The sequence below is a fragment of the Cyprinus carpio genome, chromosome A14 (genome assembly GCF_018340385.1).
Source record: "Cyprinus carpio isolate SPL01 chromosome A14, ASM1834038v1, whole genome shotgun sequence".
Classification (NCBI taxonomy): domain Eukaryota; kingdom Metazoa; phylum Chordata; class Actinopteri; order Cypriniformes; family Cyprinidae; genus Cyprinus; species Cyprinus carpio.
This window is the reverse complement of record NC_056585.1, coordinates 27,063,213-27,084,001: the sequence shown is the minus strand read 5'-3', so window position 1 is coordinate 27,084,001 and position 20,789 is coordinate 27,063,213. Positions and strand designations below refer to the sequence as shown.

At 37.6% G+C, this 20,789-nt stretch overlaps 1 protein-coding gene across 3 annotated transcripts in view; it reads left to right on the top strand.

The window, feature by feature from the left end:
* Positions 1–20,789, top strand: part of LOC109054353 (ecto-NOX disulfide-thiol exchanger 2-like) — a 217,260-nt gene that overhangs the window by 50,624 nt on the left and 145,847 nt on the right. The window contains exon 1 of one of the 3 annotated variants that reach the window (XM_042770422.1): positions 3,656–3,943. The exons of the other annotated variants lie outside the window; for them this stretch is intronic. Within the exon in view, the coding sequence (XP_042626356.1) occupies positions 3,922–3,943 (22 nt within the window). The 5' untranslated portion in view covers positions 3,656–3,921. Of the gene's footprint in view, positions 1–3,655; positions 3,944–20,789 lie in introns of those variants that run through there. 3 annotated transcript variants of the gene reach the window in all.

The following is a 20,789-nucleotide window of genomic DNA, read 5'->3' as shown; positions in this document are numbered from 1 at the left end:
ACAACTTTTGATGATTTTGAATGTTAATAACATGTATAATATCATTTTATTTTACTTTCAAAAATGTGACCAATGTCAAACTTTAATTTAACTTACTTTTTTCATTTATAACTGACATGTTGATCAACTTTTATATATTCAGTTGCCAGTTTGACATGGATGTACACATTTCTGTAAGAAAATGGAAGTTTTTATGATGACTGTTTGTTTGTTTTTAACCTTTATATATAGTTTAATAACATTTTTGCTTTTTATTTATGTTTTACATTTGACAGACATTTTTTTTATTCTTATTGTAGTTAATTAGTTGATTTATTTCGTGGGTTTTGAACATGTGATTGTTGTTGTTGTGTTGTGATTCTTTGTTGTTGGTGCTTGTTGTGCCTGATTGCCTGTATTTTGTATGATTTCTATGCAGTAAATTGTTCTGAACATAGTTGAAATTCTTTCTTTGTCTGTTTTTCAAGCCCTTCGGGATTTATATTTAGGTGCATCGCTCTTCTGATATGAGTTGGGCCAAATGATGGGCAGAATTCCAGTTTAGCGCTTGGGATTTTAATTGCATTCGTGACCCAGTGATTGAGGCTTTAGCCTTTTTTTTCTTTCTCCTTTATTACAGCAGATTTTTTCCCAGTGAAAGGAAGACATCCTAATGTAAAGAAATGTATGGCTTCCTTTTGATTTGACCAGTAAGGCTAATATGTTCCAGAACATCGGACCTTAATAGAAATATGTTGCATTTTAGGTGATTTGCACCCATCTAATGCAATATTATTTATTTATTTTCTATTTATTTATTTATTTGGCCAGTGTAATGCATTATGAATGCATTAAAGTTATTAAAACGTGAACACCATATGTGTGACTAACAGGAAATGTGTAATGAACAAACACCTTTCAGAAGACCAGAGGAAACACATCTGTGTCACACAAGTCACATTATTGTGGAGAATCAGGATGAAAATGCATCTTACTGTATTTGCTGTTTTTCAGTCAAAGGCAAACCGCTCCAGCCAGGGGCATCACTGGTGTCCGTAAACCATGAACTAGCTCACCTTTGTAAAGGTGAATCATCTGTCAAATATATACAGCTCCATTACCACCAAAAAAATGATAGCTGCAGATGGTAACAGGGCAGGATGGTTAGATCTTCTTTGCTGTCCCTTTCCTAAAGTTTGAATTTTAACAGAAAAGCTAGATGCTGTCAAATTATTAGTGTTAATTGTACCTGTTGGCTGTTTAATATATGATGTAGTACACTGAAATTTGAAGGAAAATGTCTCTCCGATTAGAGTAAATGAAAGGAAAGTGCACTGCTCAGACAGACTTTGATTGCTCTTTTATTGGGCTAATTTACAGATAAGAGCCGTGACATGCAAGAAAGCTCTTATGTGGAACCCTCTCTTAAAAAAACTATTGTTTTTCACTTAAGCTTAATAACATATTATAGTAACATATCAAAGTCCACGTTTCCAGTGCTTTTAATGTGTCACTTTGATGCTGTAATATGTAATTGCCTCGCAGCACAAATGACTCAGGCACAGCTTTGGAATATTTCTACGCGACCGAAACAGCACCATGCCACATTTATTTCCCTAATTGCATGAAAACTGTTTAAAATGATTGCCGAAAACATAAAAATGCTCACTTTACCTCTGAAAAATCATCTTGACAGCTGTTTATATCCCCTTCAGCTTTGGAATATTCAGCACTAATTGTTAAAAAATGGCTAAATAAACAGTTCATAATGAATATGACAATATTTGCATCCATGCACATCAAAAGAATTCCAAAGGAAACAGGCTGATGCCAAAAACGATAGCTAGTGTTGACGTCCGCGCAAACCTAGGGAATAAGGCGACTTTGTATTAGGAGACACAATGGCGATGTGCCAAAACAAGCTAGTTATATTTGCATTTAACTTCTAAGTATATAAATAGACTCCTGAGCAGTACACTTGATCTACTGTAGATATTTCAACCCCACTATCTACATTCTTGAATATGCTTCAGTATGCTAATGCACACAAATTATATAAAGTCTTGATTCCCTCCTTCCCCCCGAGGATGTTGGTCTGCAGCGTTCATCAGGTTTGAGATAAACACAGCAGCTGTAGCAGGCTGCGGTTTCCACCCACACTCTTATCGTGCTTTTATGAGAGCGTTTTAATGTCAAATGCTGTGCTCACAACACCAGTCTCCGCTGCTCTCCTAACCATGAAGCATGGTAGAACTGTGAATTCCTGCCGAATGTGTTAAGACCTCTGTTAAATGTTCTTAGCTCTGAGAGTAACCCTGGCTATACCACGCAGCTCTGGCCAGAGATACTGAGCTGTAAACAAGGAGGTGTTAAAGTTCATCTGGGATTCTGGCAAACCAAAGGATTATTTAACCCTTGTACGTCAATTTAATTAAAGTTACACAGAGGTCCTTAGAGGGAAAAAAAAATGTCAGTTACAAAAAAAATGGCATAAAATATTATAATAATAATTTTGAAACCTTCGCAACAGAATGGGAAAAAGCTGTTAACAAAGAATGCATGATTTTATGTGTAACTGACTGGAATTAAACAGTGGGGGTCATTTTTGTCCTTCTGGTCCTGGGTGTTGGCCTAATGTTGTGTATCTAGTAACTTATAAAGTAGATTTATGAAAGAAAATGAGTGTGAAATAAAATTCTAATAAAAATACATACTTCTGCCAAATTTTATGTTTTGTGCATTAACACAGCCAAAATTATCAATGGCGGTCATATGTGCTGCTTATAACACCTTGTTACACTCAAATTGTTCTGAGAAGATTGGAAATCACATGCAAGAACAGCAGCTCAGGTGTTATTCAGTTCATATGTTCCAGTTGGCAACATTGCTTTGTGGTTGATTTTTTTTTTTTTTTTTTTTTTCAAAAAAAGAAAAAAAGAATTTCTGGTCAAATTTGAAGACATAGCTCACCCAAAATGAAAATTATTTCATTACATGCTTTGGTATCCCTTTACATTCTAATGCAATGGGCTTCCTTTGAATCTTGGATATGCATTTGTTCTGACAGAACAGTAGATTAGTTTAGCAGTTTTCCATACTTGTGTGTTATTTAAGAGGCTTTGGGGTTTTAGTGTAGAGCCTGTTGTAGTTTATATGGCAATTAACCTTAAGTTTAACTGTTGCTCTGCTCCCTCTACTGGTACACATCCTCACACAACCAATACAGACGCACTTCACAGTGATAAAAAAAAACCTATAGGGATACCTTATTATTGCATGTAGGCTATTTTACTTAAGATTACCATGGCAACCAGAGTTTTCTGCAAAAAATTAAAAATGTGTGTATGTGTATATATATATATATATATATATATATATATATATATATATATATATATATATATATATATATATACACACACACACACACAGGTATTTTAGTAGGCTAAGTTATTGCTTGCTTTTTGCTAAATAAATAAATAAATAAAAATAATACCAAGTCCTAACTTATCAACTTGTCGGCGTTTTAAAACCTCAATAGATATATTTCACCTTGTATTTCAGTTACTGACAGCGATAAACCTGCGTTTTTTGAATGGGTTTCGCGCGCACAGCAATCAATCTGAGTAACGGTCGACTGCTTTCAAACGGATCAACCGTCATTAACTGACAATCGAGCGCGCGAGACGACGTTCACTTTCGGGGTTAATTATAAAGAAAGCGTAGTGGTTTCGTCGCGCCGCGGACAGTATAGTCGTTATGTTGAGCGTGACTGTGGATTCTCTCTCTCTCTCTCTTTCTGTGCTCTGCTCACTTTAAAGCAGTTATAAGCGCAGAGGACCCACAGACACCAGCAGCAAAGCTCCAAGCGCGGAATAACGTCCACTACCGGAGCCCTACGGGACTTTAACTGGCGTCTTTTTCAACCGAATCCTCAGGACGATGTTCCTTGTGCAGTACACAGGTACGCTGTCTTCAGTTTAACTTTATTTGATAGATTAGATACATTAAATGTGATCGGTCCCGTTTCCGAGGTCTATAGTACAGAATAGGGAGTCGCCCGTTGAGAAAGGACGTTACGGACAGAAAAATGAATGAAAACTCCGATAAGAATCAGCATCGCACACGGAGCACATGCGGGTTTCCTCACGAATCACTTCAGTGACTGAAATGCCATCGCGCTTCACTTTAAATACACGTCTTAGCGATGTCTCGCCGTTATATCAGCCGGGTCTTAATACCTAGTGAGCTGTCTACAAAGACAACACGGGCGGGTGCAGCCTTTGTGAGAGTCACAGACACTAGTTTACTCGGAATGCCCCCAAAATGCTGTTTAGGTTGGCATTGGGTGAGATTGAGACACAGCCATCGTCCTCCAGACGACATTAGAGCGCAGTCACTGACAGCTCCGTTGATTAAAACTGTTATGCTCCCGTTATAATGAGATTGAAGTGACATTGCAATTAACTATATTTGCTCGCCTGTGTTCCTGCATGTGGTTACTGTTCCCTGCAACATCTTGCCACATGCGCGTGTAATGCATCAAGCCATTACAGTGGAAAGTGGAAACCCGATCAGCGTGTCCACTGGAGTGAATTGCCATATAAAAATATTTTGGCTTGAAGTTTGCTGACCAGTGTCATTATTACTTGACTTGTAAGGAATTAATCCACGCTAGAGCTCAGAATAGCGACTGTAAGGTATGTTGTCAGTTCCAACGTTACAAAGCATGACTCAAATCTGTGTAGCTGTAAAGGTGCTGGCAAGATCAATGATTGTACAAGTTTGGTCTTGATATGTAGCCTATAGTCAGAAAATAGACTATAGACTTTGTTTATTCAAATACTCTTGGGTACTTGGGTGACACTTTAATGCAGTTCAATACATTAATATTAGTTAATGCATTAGGTGTCATGATCTTACAATTAAGTATTTTTACACCATTCACTAATCTTAATGATCAGATATTAAAATTGCTAATGTTAAAATGTTGAATATGTGTTCATTAACAAGATGAACTCTATTGCTCATTCTTACTTCATGTTTACTGTTGTGTTAACTAATGTTAAGAAAGTATACAACTTTATAGCTAGTGTTATATACTGTAAAAAATCTGCTAAAAGTATCCATGCACCTGCTATATTTGACATTATTATAACAAAGAACATTCAGTAACACTATACAGTAAGGTTCAAGTAGTTAATGTGTGAACCATGAACCATACATTACAGTGTTTATTAATCTTTGTTAATGTTAATTAATGAAAATACAGTCGTTAATTGTTAGTTCCTGTTAGTGTACAGTGAGCGCATTAACTAATGTTAACAAGCACAACTTTTTTAATAAAAACACATTTTAATAATACATAATAAATGTTGACATTAACATGTTAACTAAAGTAGTTAACTAATGTTAACCAATGAACCATTATTTATAAAGTGTTACCGAACATTCCTAAGCATATTACTTACATGAGATTTATTATGAAGCTTGTGTCCTTGATGTTGCATGGGGAATACCTCATTGTCAGTGAGAGAAGAACAGAAACTATTGTCAACCTTTGTTTTTAATCAATAACACAGCAGAGCATCAATCAAGGGTGCGTGTGAATATATATTGTGTGTGGATAAGATACTAATATATTTATATAGTCAGTTTTCTTTTCCTCCCCTATGCCTTTATATTGTGAAAGGGGTCCGGCATTTGTCAGAATAAACCTACTCAGCCTAACCTCAAGTGTGATGGAAAAAGCCTCTTATTGCTCTGTGACAGCCATGAACTTTCTCACACACAGCTCTTTTGGTGGGTAGGGAGTGGCCATTTAAATTGCACATAATGGATAGTCTCTGGGCTTTCGTGAAAGCAGAAGCAGCAAAATGAAAAAAGGGGAGGGCGGCACTGAAGAAGTGTAAAATGCATTTGTGACAAAGGTTACTTACGTAAAATGAAGCAAGAAAAGACTTGAGCGGTATAAATAGTTTGTGGGCAGATGTCTGTGGTTTGGTGATTCAGTGACTGTCCCATAAGAGTTGCCAAGAGGATTTAATGCACAAAAAAATACTTAAGTAAATGACAGTCCAGCACTGTATAAATCTGATAAACTCTAAAGTACTAAAGTAGCTGTGATTGTTCGGCTTCAGAATGAGTTCAACATCTGTGATTAAAAAGTCCTTGTCCAATAGATTGAAATAGATTAGAACTGTAATGTACTGGACTCTCAGATTAGTTTCAGTGTTAAGAGAAAAGTAAAAGATAAAGTAGCTGAAGTAAGGTGTTTTCGGAGATGGTATTACAGCACACCTGTTTGTAAACAACTGGGTTAAATATAATATTTTTGAAAAGGTGGCCCAGAATTATAGATTGGTCTTTCAAGGATCTTAAAATTGTTTCAGTCTTAAATATTACCATGGACACAAATAATAGAGTGGTCTGTCAAACCTGTTGCTTTGTCATACCAATGTTTGTCATTTATTTTTAACCCTTGTGGGGTCTTCAGTCATTTCTGACTGGAGAATTGTACATTTTGAATTAAATCATAGCTTCACCAGAATGGTACGAAACTTGGTGACTTTTATGTCACTTGGTATGTGAACACACAAAAAAATTGTAGGCATGATTCGAAAAAGCAAAGTGGTTGTAAAAAAATAGTCACACTCATGGTCTTCGGTCAAAAATGACCAACCATAGGAAATGAATGGGAAATAGGAAAAAAAATCAACATTTTTGTGTGTACAATATTCAAATACCCAACAATGCAGAAAAAATTGCACCGCAATGAAGGGGTGAAACTCTAAAACATCTAGAGTGCAAAATCACCTCACACACGCGTGGACACACACACACACACACACCCACACACAAAGGGGTGAACACACAAAGAGTGGCACAAAAAACAAACACACACTGAAATGCACCTTTTGACTGTTGTGATTGTTATATGTAAAATAAAATCAACAATTCAACTACAATGCAGTAAAAAAAGTGGACAGCAATGAAGGGATTACACTCTAAATCATCAAGAACCTAAAACAGATACATCCCCTCACACACTTACTTACGCACACTCACAGTCACATACAGAATCATACATACTCAAATGAATTGGTATGCTATAACCATACAGTCAAAATGAGTCAGAAGACTGAAATAAGTGGTTAAAATCAAGTCAGACCCAGAAGGATTAAGCTCTGATAAAGCATTCCTGTTAATTTTTGTTACATTTTTATAGAATTTTAATGTTTTGTGTTCATGTTTTAGTGTAGAAACAATAATTCAAAAAACTGCACTTCAAATCAAACATTTTAAACCATCTAAAAATATAAACCTTGCCAAAAAAGTAGTCTTTGAGAATGCCTATATACATTTAAATCCACAACCTAATAAAAGTAAACAATTATGTATAATAACAACTAAGGAATTCACAAGCCTCTGGAGTCCTATACTGGAATCTAGTGGTTACACCATGGAATTACAGGGTTTCCTTTTATTTTATTTATTTATTTATTTTTTTTGCTCTCACCAGGAGGTTCTATTCTGCCTTCAAAAAAATTTATTTTAAAGGCCTAGTCTCTATTTTAATCTGATATTGAAAACCAGGAGGTTCTATTCTGCCTTCAAAAAAATTTATTTTTGTGGAATAGTATATTTTTTTATCTTTCAATGGGAAAATTTATCATAATTATTGCATAAATATTAATAAGTAATATTATTGAACAAAAATATGTTAGATTGATTTTACTGAAGAAAAAAAAAAAGTTAAATTTCAGGTGTTTGTTCACCTTTGAGTTTGATTTAAGGTGTTTGTTAATCTTTGATGAGTGGTGAACAGGGGTTTGTTTGTGGTTTGTGTTTCTGGATGCTCTCTGTGAAGTGTTTGCTATAATAATCTGTGTGAATCACCTTGGTTTGTCCTTGTGCGTCTTTAGAGAATTTTCCTGTAGAGAGCAGATACACATTTATCAGACCCCATTTAATAATTTTCCTTGAAGAAAAGTAGTATTAAAACTGTAGAGAGCATGTCAGTAGTGCATTTAAGAGTGAATTTTGGTCTAGATGTTTTGAAAAACATTAGCTGAAGTTATTCATTTTTAATGAGTGAGCAATTTTTTACAATATAAGCTGTAGCAACAACAATATTGAGAAAAGTTTAACGTTATGCTAATTAGCTGTGACATACCAATGGGAGTGAAGACACACATGATCCGTCTCCTGTGAGATACTGTAGTTGAGGGTAGGCAAGACTTCACTCTTCGATTTCACTCTTCTATATAATTTGTCTCTGATTAGAGTGATGCAATAAAAAAAAAAAATAATGATGCATGGAAAAGCTTGTCAGAAATTGTTGGCATTCTGAGCGAGTTTGATTCATGCATTGTTAATTGCTCACTGTTCATGATATCATGCATTATTCACTGCTGCAGTTTTATATACAAGTGCTTTCCCGTCCAGAATCTGATGACTTGTCAAAATAAATTGACATCAATGACATTATATATACGGCCACCAGTAACATTAGGCTATCTAGAGGCCTAGCAATCAACAATACAGTGAAAATTGCAGTCAGTGGAATAATAAATACAGATGGTCTGAATTATCATTACACTGTATAATTGACTGCAGTTACGCAGATACATAATCATATTGTGAATATGTAATCATATTGTAAATGCATAATCATATTACTTTTCCAAGCAAAACAGGAACTTCAGGATTTACCATTTTCAAAGTCGCTTGATGATTGAAAACAGTTTGATTTATTATTTGTATTTTTGCCATAATTGAGTTTGTTGTACTCTCATGGTTCTCCACATGGCAGTCGCTCCAGCAGTTTGCACAGGTCTACGTCTTTCTGTGCTTTGCTAATTAAAAGCTGTGGTATTCGTGCTAAGGAATGGTGTACCTGATAATTGGCACTGCAACAAATGCTCCTTTGTGTTGGATAATGAAGTGCCACATTGCGCGGAGTCCTGCTGGGTAAGCGTTTTCAGCACTGTTTTTATTTAGTGTATTTTCCTTTTCATTACAAGAAACCTATGCATAATGAGAGGCTAGTTGTAAATATTTACTCTATTTGACAGTTTCAGCTCCAAAATAAAACAATGAATATAAATTTAAGTTAAATCTTATTTGATGGCATTAAACAGACCACTTTTTAACTGTAAGCAAAATTTAAATTAGCCTGAAGGATCACACGAAGACATAGTTTTGAAACTTGTTTAAATGACATCCATAGAAGTGCTCAAGCCATCTCAAATTCTGATGAGAAATGCATATGAGATTTTCTTTTAAGCCTAATTGTTGTTTAGGAGGCCCTTCGCGTATTTGTTTGGCTGTCTCCTCTCAGACGTGCCAGAGCACAACAAGGCGGTTGGGTCTCTCTCCATCTGCTGATGCTAAACATTCTGTCCCAACACATTTTAATTGTTCAACAATTAATTCTTGCTAAATCTGTTGCTTCTGTAATCATGTATTGGTAACATTTAATTGGTAGTTCATTTGTATACTGTGTCAGTGTTTTCTGCACCATTTTGAAATGTGAATTTGAGTTTGCATTCTGGATTGGATGTGATGCAACAAAAAGACTATATGTACTGAATAATAATGTGTAATGCACTGTACAAATCATGAGCAGATTTCTCTTATGAACCATTTCTTTTAGTGAACAGTAAAGACCAGTTATGAATAGTACTGTTACTGGTTTGAATCATCCTTCACAGAATGAATCTATCAGTGCAGTTAATGAATGTATATTTGACTCACATACTGAACAGCAAGTTATGTTAAAGATAGACATTTCCAACATATTTAATAGCAGAGCCCCTTCATTTGAAAATCTCTTTTGCTGAAATTTGATGTGTGTGAATTTGTGAAGGAGCGCTCTGATCATTCGGGCGGTGGGTCAAAAAAATATATATAAAAATAAAACAAACAGCTTCCAGGGCTCTCAAGCAGGGGAGGAGGTTCAGGTTTAAGTGTCTGTGACAGCAGCTCCTCGCACTCAAATGTTTTCTGAAGTGGAAGTGTGATACTAAACTAGAAGATTCAGCTCAAACCCCCAGCTACTAACAAGGTCTTATCACTTCAAGTTTAAGGAAGCAGGCATAATGGCCGAGAGGATCCGCTATCCCCTTGCAGTGATAAATAATGGCCTTGAATCTGGCAGAAGCACAGAACTTGTGTTCAGAGGGCCTAAAAAACTAATAAAGTGAGACAGCAAGAACAAGCTCACTGTTCATTATTGACAACCATCTTTTGGAACACGGGAGGCATCTAATTTAACCTCGTGGTTCACAAACAGGAGCAACATGCCATGTTTCTGTGTGCCTATCTAATTCAACCCCTCAAGGTTTTCCTCACGAGCTCTGGCAGCAAAGCATGCTGGATCGCCGAGGGCCAAACCCAGCCACTGGAGATGCACTAAGCCTTGGTCCACCTCCCAGTTTGTGATGGAGCAGATCGGTGGCTTAAGGGCCGCCATGCACTGTTGCCGGGTCTCTGCTGAGATGACAGAGCCAAAATGGTGAGCTCTTCTTCTGAGGCGCTAGTAATATTGTGCATCGCTGCTGTAACACACAACGGTGCTAGAGATAAAGCGAACCCAAGTTTTTGTCGTTACTATGGTATTTTTTTTCTTCTTCCTTCCCTGCGCTGCCAGGAAAAACAATTGGAAGCAGCACGGTGTATACCATGATGGATCGTCCAGAAGATGCAGGATACTACATCTCTCAAGTGTGCCTGTGTTTGCTAGGGCCCCTGAGAATGTGCCGAGATGCAACCGCTAGCTCACTGTAGATAATGGAAAAAATCACATGTTCCTACTATTTTTCATCTAATACTATAAATCTGCACTGAAATTGCTTTTTTCGTTTAAGCCTGAGTCACTAGGTAACTCATATAATGCACATCCTCAAGTAAAGAACTTTCCTTTTCATGCACTTCTTGCTGGAACCTTTCTTCACCTCGTGCCCTTGTTTCATTGAACTCTGAAGAACTGTGTATTTTCTTTTATTTCTGTTTTTGTTTGTTTTCCTGTTTTCAGTGTGGATCAGTGAGTCTAGTTTACTCCAGTTCTGACTCAGTGATTTTCCGTTTTCAATGTGGTTTGGGTTGGAGCTCATCAGCTGCTATTTTTGCTAGTTTTGCATAAACTCACAAACCACTAAGAACACCTTCTTTCATTAGGAGTCTAAAACACTTTAAAAAAAGCTCAAATCCAACCAACAATTTGTAGAATGAATGAACGGCTCAGTGTATGATTTGAGGTCAGGCGTCAAAGGAAAGGCTGTAACTTTTACTAGTCTGACGTTGCCACCAACCAGCCTCCATGCAGTTAAAACAAGATTGCTCAACCCTTTAAAAGGGGCTTTTTATGTTGTTGTTGTTGGTGGTGTTATTTTTATTATTATTATTTTTTTTTTAAGTGAGTTTTGTCATTGTTTCCAGTCCCCAGGATTGGCTTTGCACATTAAAAGACAACATATCACAAGGTGGGATGATTTACTTCTGGTTTTGTCACTAACTTTATTGCTATCTCTATTTTTACCGTAGGAATGCATGCTGTGGCGATGACCCAGTAAATCTCACTATGCTTGTAAGGGAGGTCAGCGTTGGCTTACAGCTTGAGATCTCTCATTACTTTTTTGTATGTGTTTTGACCTTATATCAACCTTGATGCTCCACAGTGCTGCAAATCTGCAAACTTTCAAAACTGCATTCTGTTTATTTAGCGAGTTAAGCTCTTTAGTTTGTTCACAGGGGAAATTTTATGAAATTTAATTGTTTCCATTTGATACTAAGCATTTTGTGCTTCTGTTTGTCTTTTTTATCTGAAAAGTTCACAAGACCTTTAGAGGTGAACCAGGGGTTGACCATAGACATTCAATTTGTAGTCCCAAAGAATCGGTTGCTTCCTAAATTAATTTGACAAAACTTCAGCTTCATTATTCATCCCCGTTCCTTTATCGAACTACTAACACACTTTAAAATGTTACTCTATTCAGACTGTGTAAAACAGGATTACCATAGTGTTTGTATATCATGGTCTCATTCTGTATATGCAGTTCTATTGATAGTAACAAAACCTCTTGAGGGTACAGAGTAACCAAAAACATCTCTACTTCATGTTAAGAACATTCACCTTTAGATGATGTCTAATATCATTTAGGAATGGGGTATTGTTTTCTATGAACATCTGCCTCTTCATGAAGTTTAATTAATTTAATTTTCATTTTGGTAATAAAATGCACTCCAGCTCTCAGTATTTTCTTGGACCTTCTTGCAGTGCTAAAATGCCTCGGCGAGACTTAAAACAGCCAGCTTGCTCTCATATTCATGGAGCCGCAACGGGATGTGGCTATTCACAGTCAGTAGCTTCACACCAGCAGGAAGAAGGTGGCAGCACCAGTGTTTTAGAGGGGACACACCTGGTGTTTGGATGTGCAGCTGCTGTGATTGGTTTACTCTAGTCTGCCAGTTCAGCTCTCGCAGAAGCCAGGACCACCGCTGGCCCTGAAGATAATCCATCTGTCAGCACCTGTCATCTGGCTCCCCTGCGCCCCTGTACCCACATGGCCGTGTTGACACGGGGATTCAGCATACATCTGGGTTACATCACTGAGGGTGACTCAGCCGAATCCATTGCAGGTCTAAGTAGCCTCTCTTCAATAAATGTGAAATGTCAGTGGCATTCTTGAGCTATTGACAAAATGACTGACCTCGTCAACTGGGAGCTGAATGCACATGATGGGTGCTTTTCTTGGGGCACAGTCCGAAACGGTGACCGCTGAGGTCAGTGACGAGCAGGAAACTGAGGAGCTGCCAGCGATTGACTGAACATCATGGCACTGAACATTACAGCCATTACAGAAAGAAAGTAATTGGATCCACAAATCAGCAGATGGGTACAGGTTTATAGTGGCACACAGCTTTATGGCCTTATATTTCAGGGCTTGGAAGGAGAGGAGGACGTCACAACCATTTTGACATTGTGGGTAGCTTTTGACAGTGGACAGCACACTCATGCTTCTAAGCCTTCAAGGGCCTTGTTTTTGGCTTTGTGGGTAGCTTTTGAAATTTGTTATGATTTTATTGGTTGTGTGGATTTCTTTACATTTGTCTATACATCACTTAAACAGATCAGTGAAGTTCTTAGGGGCCGTTCACACAGAACACATTTTGCAACTTCAGTGTGCTACTTTTCCATTGGTTTTCTATGTAAACGTTCTAGATGGATGTGTATGACCATTGTCATTCACATCTTGTGTCTCCCACATGAGCACCTCATTTTTAAGATGCCATGTCAAGTTAAAAGAATTTCAACTTTTTCATGTAGTGTCACTCATCAATGTCAGTTCCAAAACAGTGGACCAATTAGAAGACCCTGGAGGCGGAGCAAGCATTGCTTTTGTTTACAGTAGCAAGTTGGCATGACAGCTGTTTTATTTGATGGCTTTTTAAAAAACCATTCAACATACGTTCTGTGTAAACTGTGCTCCTTAGCATTAAATTTTTTACTTTTCCATTGTAATGTATTTCTGAGTGTTTGATTCTTTAGTTTGGTCATGAAAAATGGTGACTAGGCTGATGAAGATTTTGGAGTCAAAAAGAAGTGATATTGGGGATTTCAGCCAGGAAAGAAAGTTGTTTCAGAGGTGAAGTAAGTTGTCCCAAAGACTGTTTTTCCCATTAGAACGGGCGCGGTAATTTGTAAATTTAATGTGTCTTGCTTCCATTGTCATCCGCCTCCAGCTATTTTTAGCCATACAAAACAGCTCGTTTTGCTGCTGCAAAACTGGTGTTTCTTATCATATTATTTTAATCTATTGTCTTAATTATAAACACACTGGGTTGTAGCAAAACCAATTTTACCATTTATTGCACTTTGTTATTCTTCCTGTTATTTTACCACGGCTAATGAAGCGGAAGTGTCACACATTCACAGAAAACAGCTTACTTCCGCATTGAAAAATAAGGTAGATAGAAAACCCAAGACATGTCACTCGAATAGATTTGAATGGGGGAAAATGCAACACTCAATATGGCTGCTGTATCAAAGAAAGCCCCACCTTCTGAATGAAAGAGCCAATCAGTAAATCGGTAAAGTCATCGCGTCAGCTGCCGTTAGAAGTCCCGGTTGCTATAGAAACAGTTAAGATTCAGAGATGCACGCTTAGGACTCCACATTCTTTTTGTGCCGGTGGGTATATAGGTAGTTTAGTTTCGTAGGTAGAAAGTTGTTCTCAGATTTCATTGGTGATTTCAAATATGAAATTTAATCGAAAGTTTGATGAATAGTTTAGGAGAATTTGATGTTTCCCCCATTCAAAGAGATAGGAGCTGCATTAGCATGCCCGAGAGGCGTTTCAAAGATGGCCCCCGAGTGACATGACTTGCCTTAAAAGGGACTTTGGTTGTCCTCCCAGCAAGGTCTTTGTTTTGAGTCTCGGCTGAGGCAGGGGCCCTTTCTGTGGAGTTTGCAAGTTCTTCTCGTGTTAGCATGGGTTTACTCCGATTCCTCCGAAAAGGATCCGTGCAATGTAGGGACAATCGGTTTGGAGGATCAATAAATGTTTACATTTTTTTTTGGGAATAATTTGCATCAATTATGTAAGTAACTAAAGTCAGTTCTGATTTGGTATTGACTCAGTAGTGTTAGCTGATGGCATTAGCTTGGTTTGGTATGAATCTGGATGAATTTTCATTCTGTAAAAGATGTGCTGGTGTACAAGGTGATTCATGTATTTCACATTGAGTACTGAGATTGCCACATTCTTTATGCCATTTCCTGGAGATACTTTTTTCTCCTAGTCTTGCTATTATTTGTGTGTTTGTTTATAGCAGAGCAGTGAGTCTCCCCCAGACACTCAGCCAGGGAAAGTATGAAGGGTCAGGGGAAAGGAAACAGCGTGATGTGACTGAAAAGCAGAAACACGTCAGCACACCATCTTTTGTCAATTTTTATAATTCTCCCATGTCTCTCACTCTCACTTTGCCCCTGTCCTTTCTCTCTTGTTGCCCCTTGTTCTGCGCCATTGTCACTGAGAAAGAGGGAAAAGGTAGATTAATTGTTTTCTACAGGTAAGAGAGGCATCTCCGACGGGCTGCTTATTTCAATCACGGCGAGGTCCCATATGCTCTGTGAAATCTGTTCCTCTTCTCCGGGAGTGTTAGCGTGTTCAGTGAAGCGACACTGCATTAAGACAGGCCTGGGCTGGCTTCCAGGAATACCGCGGTACCACCAGCTGATCCTCAGCATCCACAACACATTCATCTTGTATGTGGAGCCGTGTCTAAAATACCTTCCCCAGCGAGACTTTCTGTGCCCTTGGCCAAAGGGTTTGTTCCTTATGTAATTAAAAGTCAGAGAAAAAGAATGAATCCCGAGACCGTCTTTACGAGTTCCACAAACATTCAGCTTCTGTGTTTATGCTTTTGTCCCTGAAGGAAGATTGAGGTTATTTTGGGTGCCAGTGCGCTTTGGAATTCTTTAATAAATATTATTGTTCCTTTCTTTCTTTGAAATATTTATTTCATGATCACCATCATAGCCAAAGTCTGAGCCTGAGCCAGATTTGCAAAGTCTATGGGAAGGCGAAGCCCAACCCAGTCAGTCAGTCAGTCAGTCAGGTATCTTTGCCTGTGAATGTCTAGTCAAGCCAATCCAATTCAAATGGAAAGACTTGAGGCAAGACATTCTTTAGTTTTCTTTTTTTAAGATTCTCATCCTAAAGAAATTATGTTATCAAAAAAAAAAAAAAAATCCAATCCTGTGAAGCCACTGTTTGTTGTTTGGCCTAAACACAGAGATTTATCATGGGATGGTTGAATTACGGAGCTGTTCTTTGACAATTGTCGCCAACTCACACTGACAGATGTCTGGGGCTGATTTCACCCCTGGGGCTGGTGGGGCTGTCAGATCGGAGGGGTGAGAAGGCTGATGAAAACATCACATAGAGAAATGCTTAGTGAACCTAGTCAGATTTTCTCTGTGTGTGTGAATCTTAAACACTAGTTTAAAACTTCAATCTAGAGCAATCTGAATGAAGCTCTTGTTTGTTTTTCACATATTTTTACAGAGCAGAATTTCATGTAGCAGAATGCATGTGTACACAGTACCGATCATATCCATTATCTTGACTGATTTTTCTGGTAGTACTTAGCCAGTTGCAGCAGTGGCACAATTTTAGCAGATTTTATTTTATTTTTTCCTTTTTTCCTTAAGGCTAAGTGAATCAGGGAGTGCATTAAAGATACTGTCTTTACACTTTGGTCTGATTAGTTCTTAACTACATGGATCTGTTGCACCCTAGATGATTTTCCATCATGGTTGGGTAACAGTTAGTCAGTAATGGACACTGTGATTATGTGTTTTAGGAGTGGGACATTAGCATAAATAAGCCATGTTTTTCCTTTAATGAGAAAATTGTAATCGAGCCTGTTTAAAATGGTAAGACTTGGAGGTGAAAGTAAGGGTAAACAGAATTTTTTCTCAGGCTCCTGTGGGATTGACATTGCTCATATCTCTGGGGTGTCATTAGCTGTGTCATTGACAGATCCATTTTTCTTTTCACCTGCTGTGTAGGTTGGGATGCCTTGTGGATGCTGAACAAGTTGCCTGTGGTTTTGAGTGCCTCAATCAATTCAGTTCTTTCTGTCTAGTCAGGAATTGTTGCTCACTAGATGCCAGTGAGCTTCTTGCTATTGTTATCCATATGTGTGTGGAGAAATTGCCAGAAAAGCTGTCGTTTTATTCCCTCACTTATTTTATATATATATATATATAATTTTTTTATTTTTAAAGAAATGGCTTGTAGTTTTTGCATCTTCACAGCAGCTACTTGTCACTGACCAATCAGAGATTATTCACAACCAATCAAATCATTTACACTATCTTTTATGTGTTCAAAACCACAGATTTTTGTTTTTAATACATGCTATTGCACCTAAACTTAAGATCATTTTATTCTATTTTGTTTTAATATGATTATTTTTATTAGCCTCTACTTCCTTGCAACACACAATACAATATTTATACAGTAATTGCCTCATATGAGCAGGTGTCATTGCCATATTTGTCCATTACTGCGTTCTTTGAAGAATACTCTTTAAAGTCATTCGTTTGTGAATAAGGTTTGTTTTTGCATGAATACAATAAAGGCGACTCAAACAAAGATATGTTGACTTGTTATTTCATGTTACCCCAACCTTGTATATATTTTCCCTTATTCAATCCAAACTGCAATTCTTCACACCATGCCGCTGTCGATTCAGTAGCAGCGCAGTGCCGCAGCTTAATTGTGTTTCAGAAAACACCGATATGGGTATAACCTAGTCTCTGGAATATCATTTGTTGATTTTTTTAATTAATTATTTATTTATTTCACAAGTCATCGTGTGGTCGCTGTCTTGCGGTAACCAGAATGCAGCAACTAACCTCTGAACAATTGATCTCTTGCGTCTTGGGGGGAGGCAGATGACCTTCAGGCGTTTCTCTGTGTGTACGTGTGGGCGACTTCAACTGTTAGCAGACTGCTGGTGAATATAAACTGCAGAAGCAATGACAGCCCCACATCAATCTTTCTGCCTCCAGTCAAATGTTTGCTTTAGCTCACTTTGAGGGATTAAAATTTAATAGTGGTGAGCGGCGAAGCCCCTGGAGATATTTCCTTCATTCTCATCAGCATGGAAACCGTGGGAGGGGCCAACTAAACAGACAGCAGTAGATCGGAGTGTGTTTCTTGGTTGGACGTCCATCCCCCACTGCACACACAGCTGCCCACTCCTCGCACTGAAGAAAAAGAAGAATGAGGAAGGAAACGAGCAAGCTATGTCAGTACTCAAGTGATGCTGACCCATGCCATGTGCATTAGTCTCCTGCTCTGTTTACTTTGGATGGGTAATTATACTGGCGAGGCATGTCAGTATTGTTTTCTGTTCACTCTTTTTTTTTACCATGTCCTAATCTTCTTGTAAAGCCAGATAATTAATAGCGGGTCGACAGGGGGAACCTGTGGTTGTCATGTTAATGGATCGGATTCAGATTGTTGAAGCAACATCTCTCTGTTGCAGTGAGTTGGAACTCGACAACTGATTGTCTACTGACTGATGACTCAATATAGAAATAAAAATTTGTCTACTAACAAAATAACCGCATTACTGTATCTTTTATCCTGGATCAACATATTTGCAGTTGTTTGTTGGTGCCGTGACCCAGTTTTCATAAGTTGTTTTTTTGGCCCAAGTTGATGTGTTGTAGTAAACTAAAAATGTTTTTCTAGTGCGTTTTTTTTTTATCAACATCAGCTGTGCATCAAATAAATTATTGCATCAGATTAGTTATTGAAGGCTTTAGTTTTGAGCAGCATTGGCTTGCTTTTATGGATGTATTGTTTAGAGTCACTCAACACAGTTGCAATGCAGTTTTTCTCTTACAGGAGAATCTAGACTTTGGCGACAAATTGGTTTGCATCACCTTTGATGTGCAAAAGTTGACATTTCGCCCAAAGGTATAAGACTCACAGTCAGATTTAAGGGATATACTATGCATCTATTGGTCAGCACAGGGTGTAATGCTCAAAATGCCCTTGGGCACACTTAAAAAGGTCTTTCACAATCTGTCACATATAGGCACAAAGCCTAACATTCATTAGCTCACAGCAGTGCAGCCAGATTGAGAAAAGGGATTTAGGTCCACTGTTCATTTTAGGTCCAGTCTGCTGAATGTTAAAGAAGTAAAGGAGTTCTGTTTTGCTGAGAGAACAAAGGAGCCAATTGAATTAGTGTTGCTTAGTGGTTGCCACACTACTGTATGTGCTTTTCATTGTGATAACAAAACTCAAAATGCTTGTAGGTAAAAATACTTAAAACCTCTTATAGGAGTTGGATGTATGACCAAAATCTTATATCACAGTATAAGTCAGTCTATATACAGTAATGCTCTATTTCGCAATATCGTTATTTTTGCAGAAACATTATATTAAAGAAATATTAATATAATAATATAATTAATATAATAAATATCAATGTGATGTAATACACATTTGTGCACTTTCCAGTGAAATAAATGGTAGGTGTTATAATTTTTGTAATTATTTTTCTCTTTTTAATGTGAACTTGAAAGATTGCAAACCAAAAGATCAGTTTATTTATAACATATGACTGATATATCTGGCCGTTGTGCAAAAACAGCTTCATGTTATGTAATACATCAGTTGAACAGAGTTGAATTTTATCTTAATGAGACAAGTTGTTATGTTGCTCAGAAACTATAAACAACTAAACTCACGTTCACCATGCTAATGACAAGTTCTACCTCGTCTGGATTTGTTTGTGACAGTTCTCACTGTATGTTTGCATTATTCCATGATTCATCATTGCTCTTGTATATAATGACAGGTTACTGCATTCACGCTGCCCCCTTTCTGTTTTTCCATCGGAAGAAAGTATTTTATGAAGACATTAACTTACCACAAACACTTCTTATTCAGGAAATCTGATTCCAAACTGATTTAAACAATTTATATTTTGCACTTGAGGTTTAGATGCTGTTCCATTTAGATTATAATTACCATTTAGATGTAAATGTGATCATCCTCCTCATGCCAATTACATTTCATAGCAATCAAGTTTGTAATACTTCTCAATGGCCATCTCATAATTTGCTAAGAAATTCTCAATGCAGTAACTGAAAAATCACATTATTTTCTATATAGAGCCATAGGTCTGTTGTGTCAATGTGAAAGTGTTGTCCCCGTCTGTCATCGCAGTTACGCGTCTCATACCCTACAGATGCTGTATGTGTGAAACAGACCTCAAATGAGATAATGCTGAAAAAAGACTGTTTTAGTTTGGCTGATGAATCTTCACACTTTGGATGCTGCTAACTTTGCTTATGAAACCTTTTCACTCGAAATGTTCCTGTTACAACACTTTTTTGTCTTTTTGCTATAATTTCCCGTGACTTGAACCAAAGCGCCCCACTATGAATGCATAAAACACATCATCGTGATTTGAGACTAGAAGGTGATGGGCTTGGCGGTATTTCGTTAAACAGAGTTCCTGCTAACCTGACAGCCTTTCTGTGGCATCTTCTATTTTTACAAGATTTTTGTCATTGCTAATTATTCTAGTTTAGCCTCATTGTCACTACTGAGGAGCAGGAAACGAGGACTTGACGCCAACTGCTACTGTTTCCTTCTTTTGTCACAACAGGCTCCAGGGCCCAGGGCAGACTTTTGTCCATTGGCTTTATCTTCAAATTGAGTTATCTTGTCTGAATCAGGTCATTGCACTTTTGGCTCTTAAACTAAAAGAGAAGCTCATTGTAATTGGGCCCAGATAGAAACAGTTCTTCTTCAGTAGTCAACAGTAAGACATTAATAGGTTTCTATTCTAAAGCCGATGGCCAAATGAAATCTTTTCCCTTGATTTCTGTCATTTAGGTGACTTGTAATGCTTTTAACCACCTGTGGTGTTGATGTGCGTAATAGGCTGAGTTTTCTAGGATTTATGCTGTCCCATGGATTCACCCATTCACTTGAAAGGCCTTTACCAGGAAGATTGGCAGGCAATTTGATTTCTGGTTTTGTAATTTAGCTCTAATGGTGGAGTCCTGAAATAGATGTGGTTTATAGTCAGAGTTAAATAATATTCCATGACATAGGCTGAGGATAAGCTTGTCTCTCTGTTCCCTAAATAGAAAGCTGATTTGTTGTGTATCTGGCAGTGTGCATGCCTGTAGACTGGTTCCTGGAGGCCCAGAATCAGCACTGGGGAAATCGATTAAAAACAAGTCAGGCCACCCTTTGTAAACT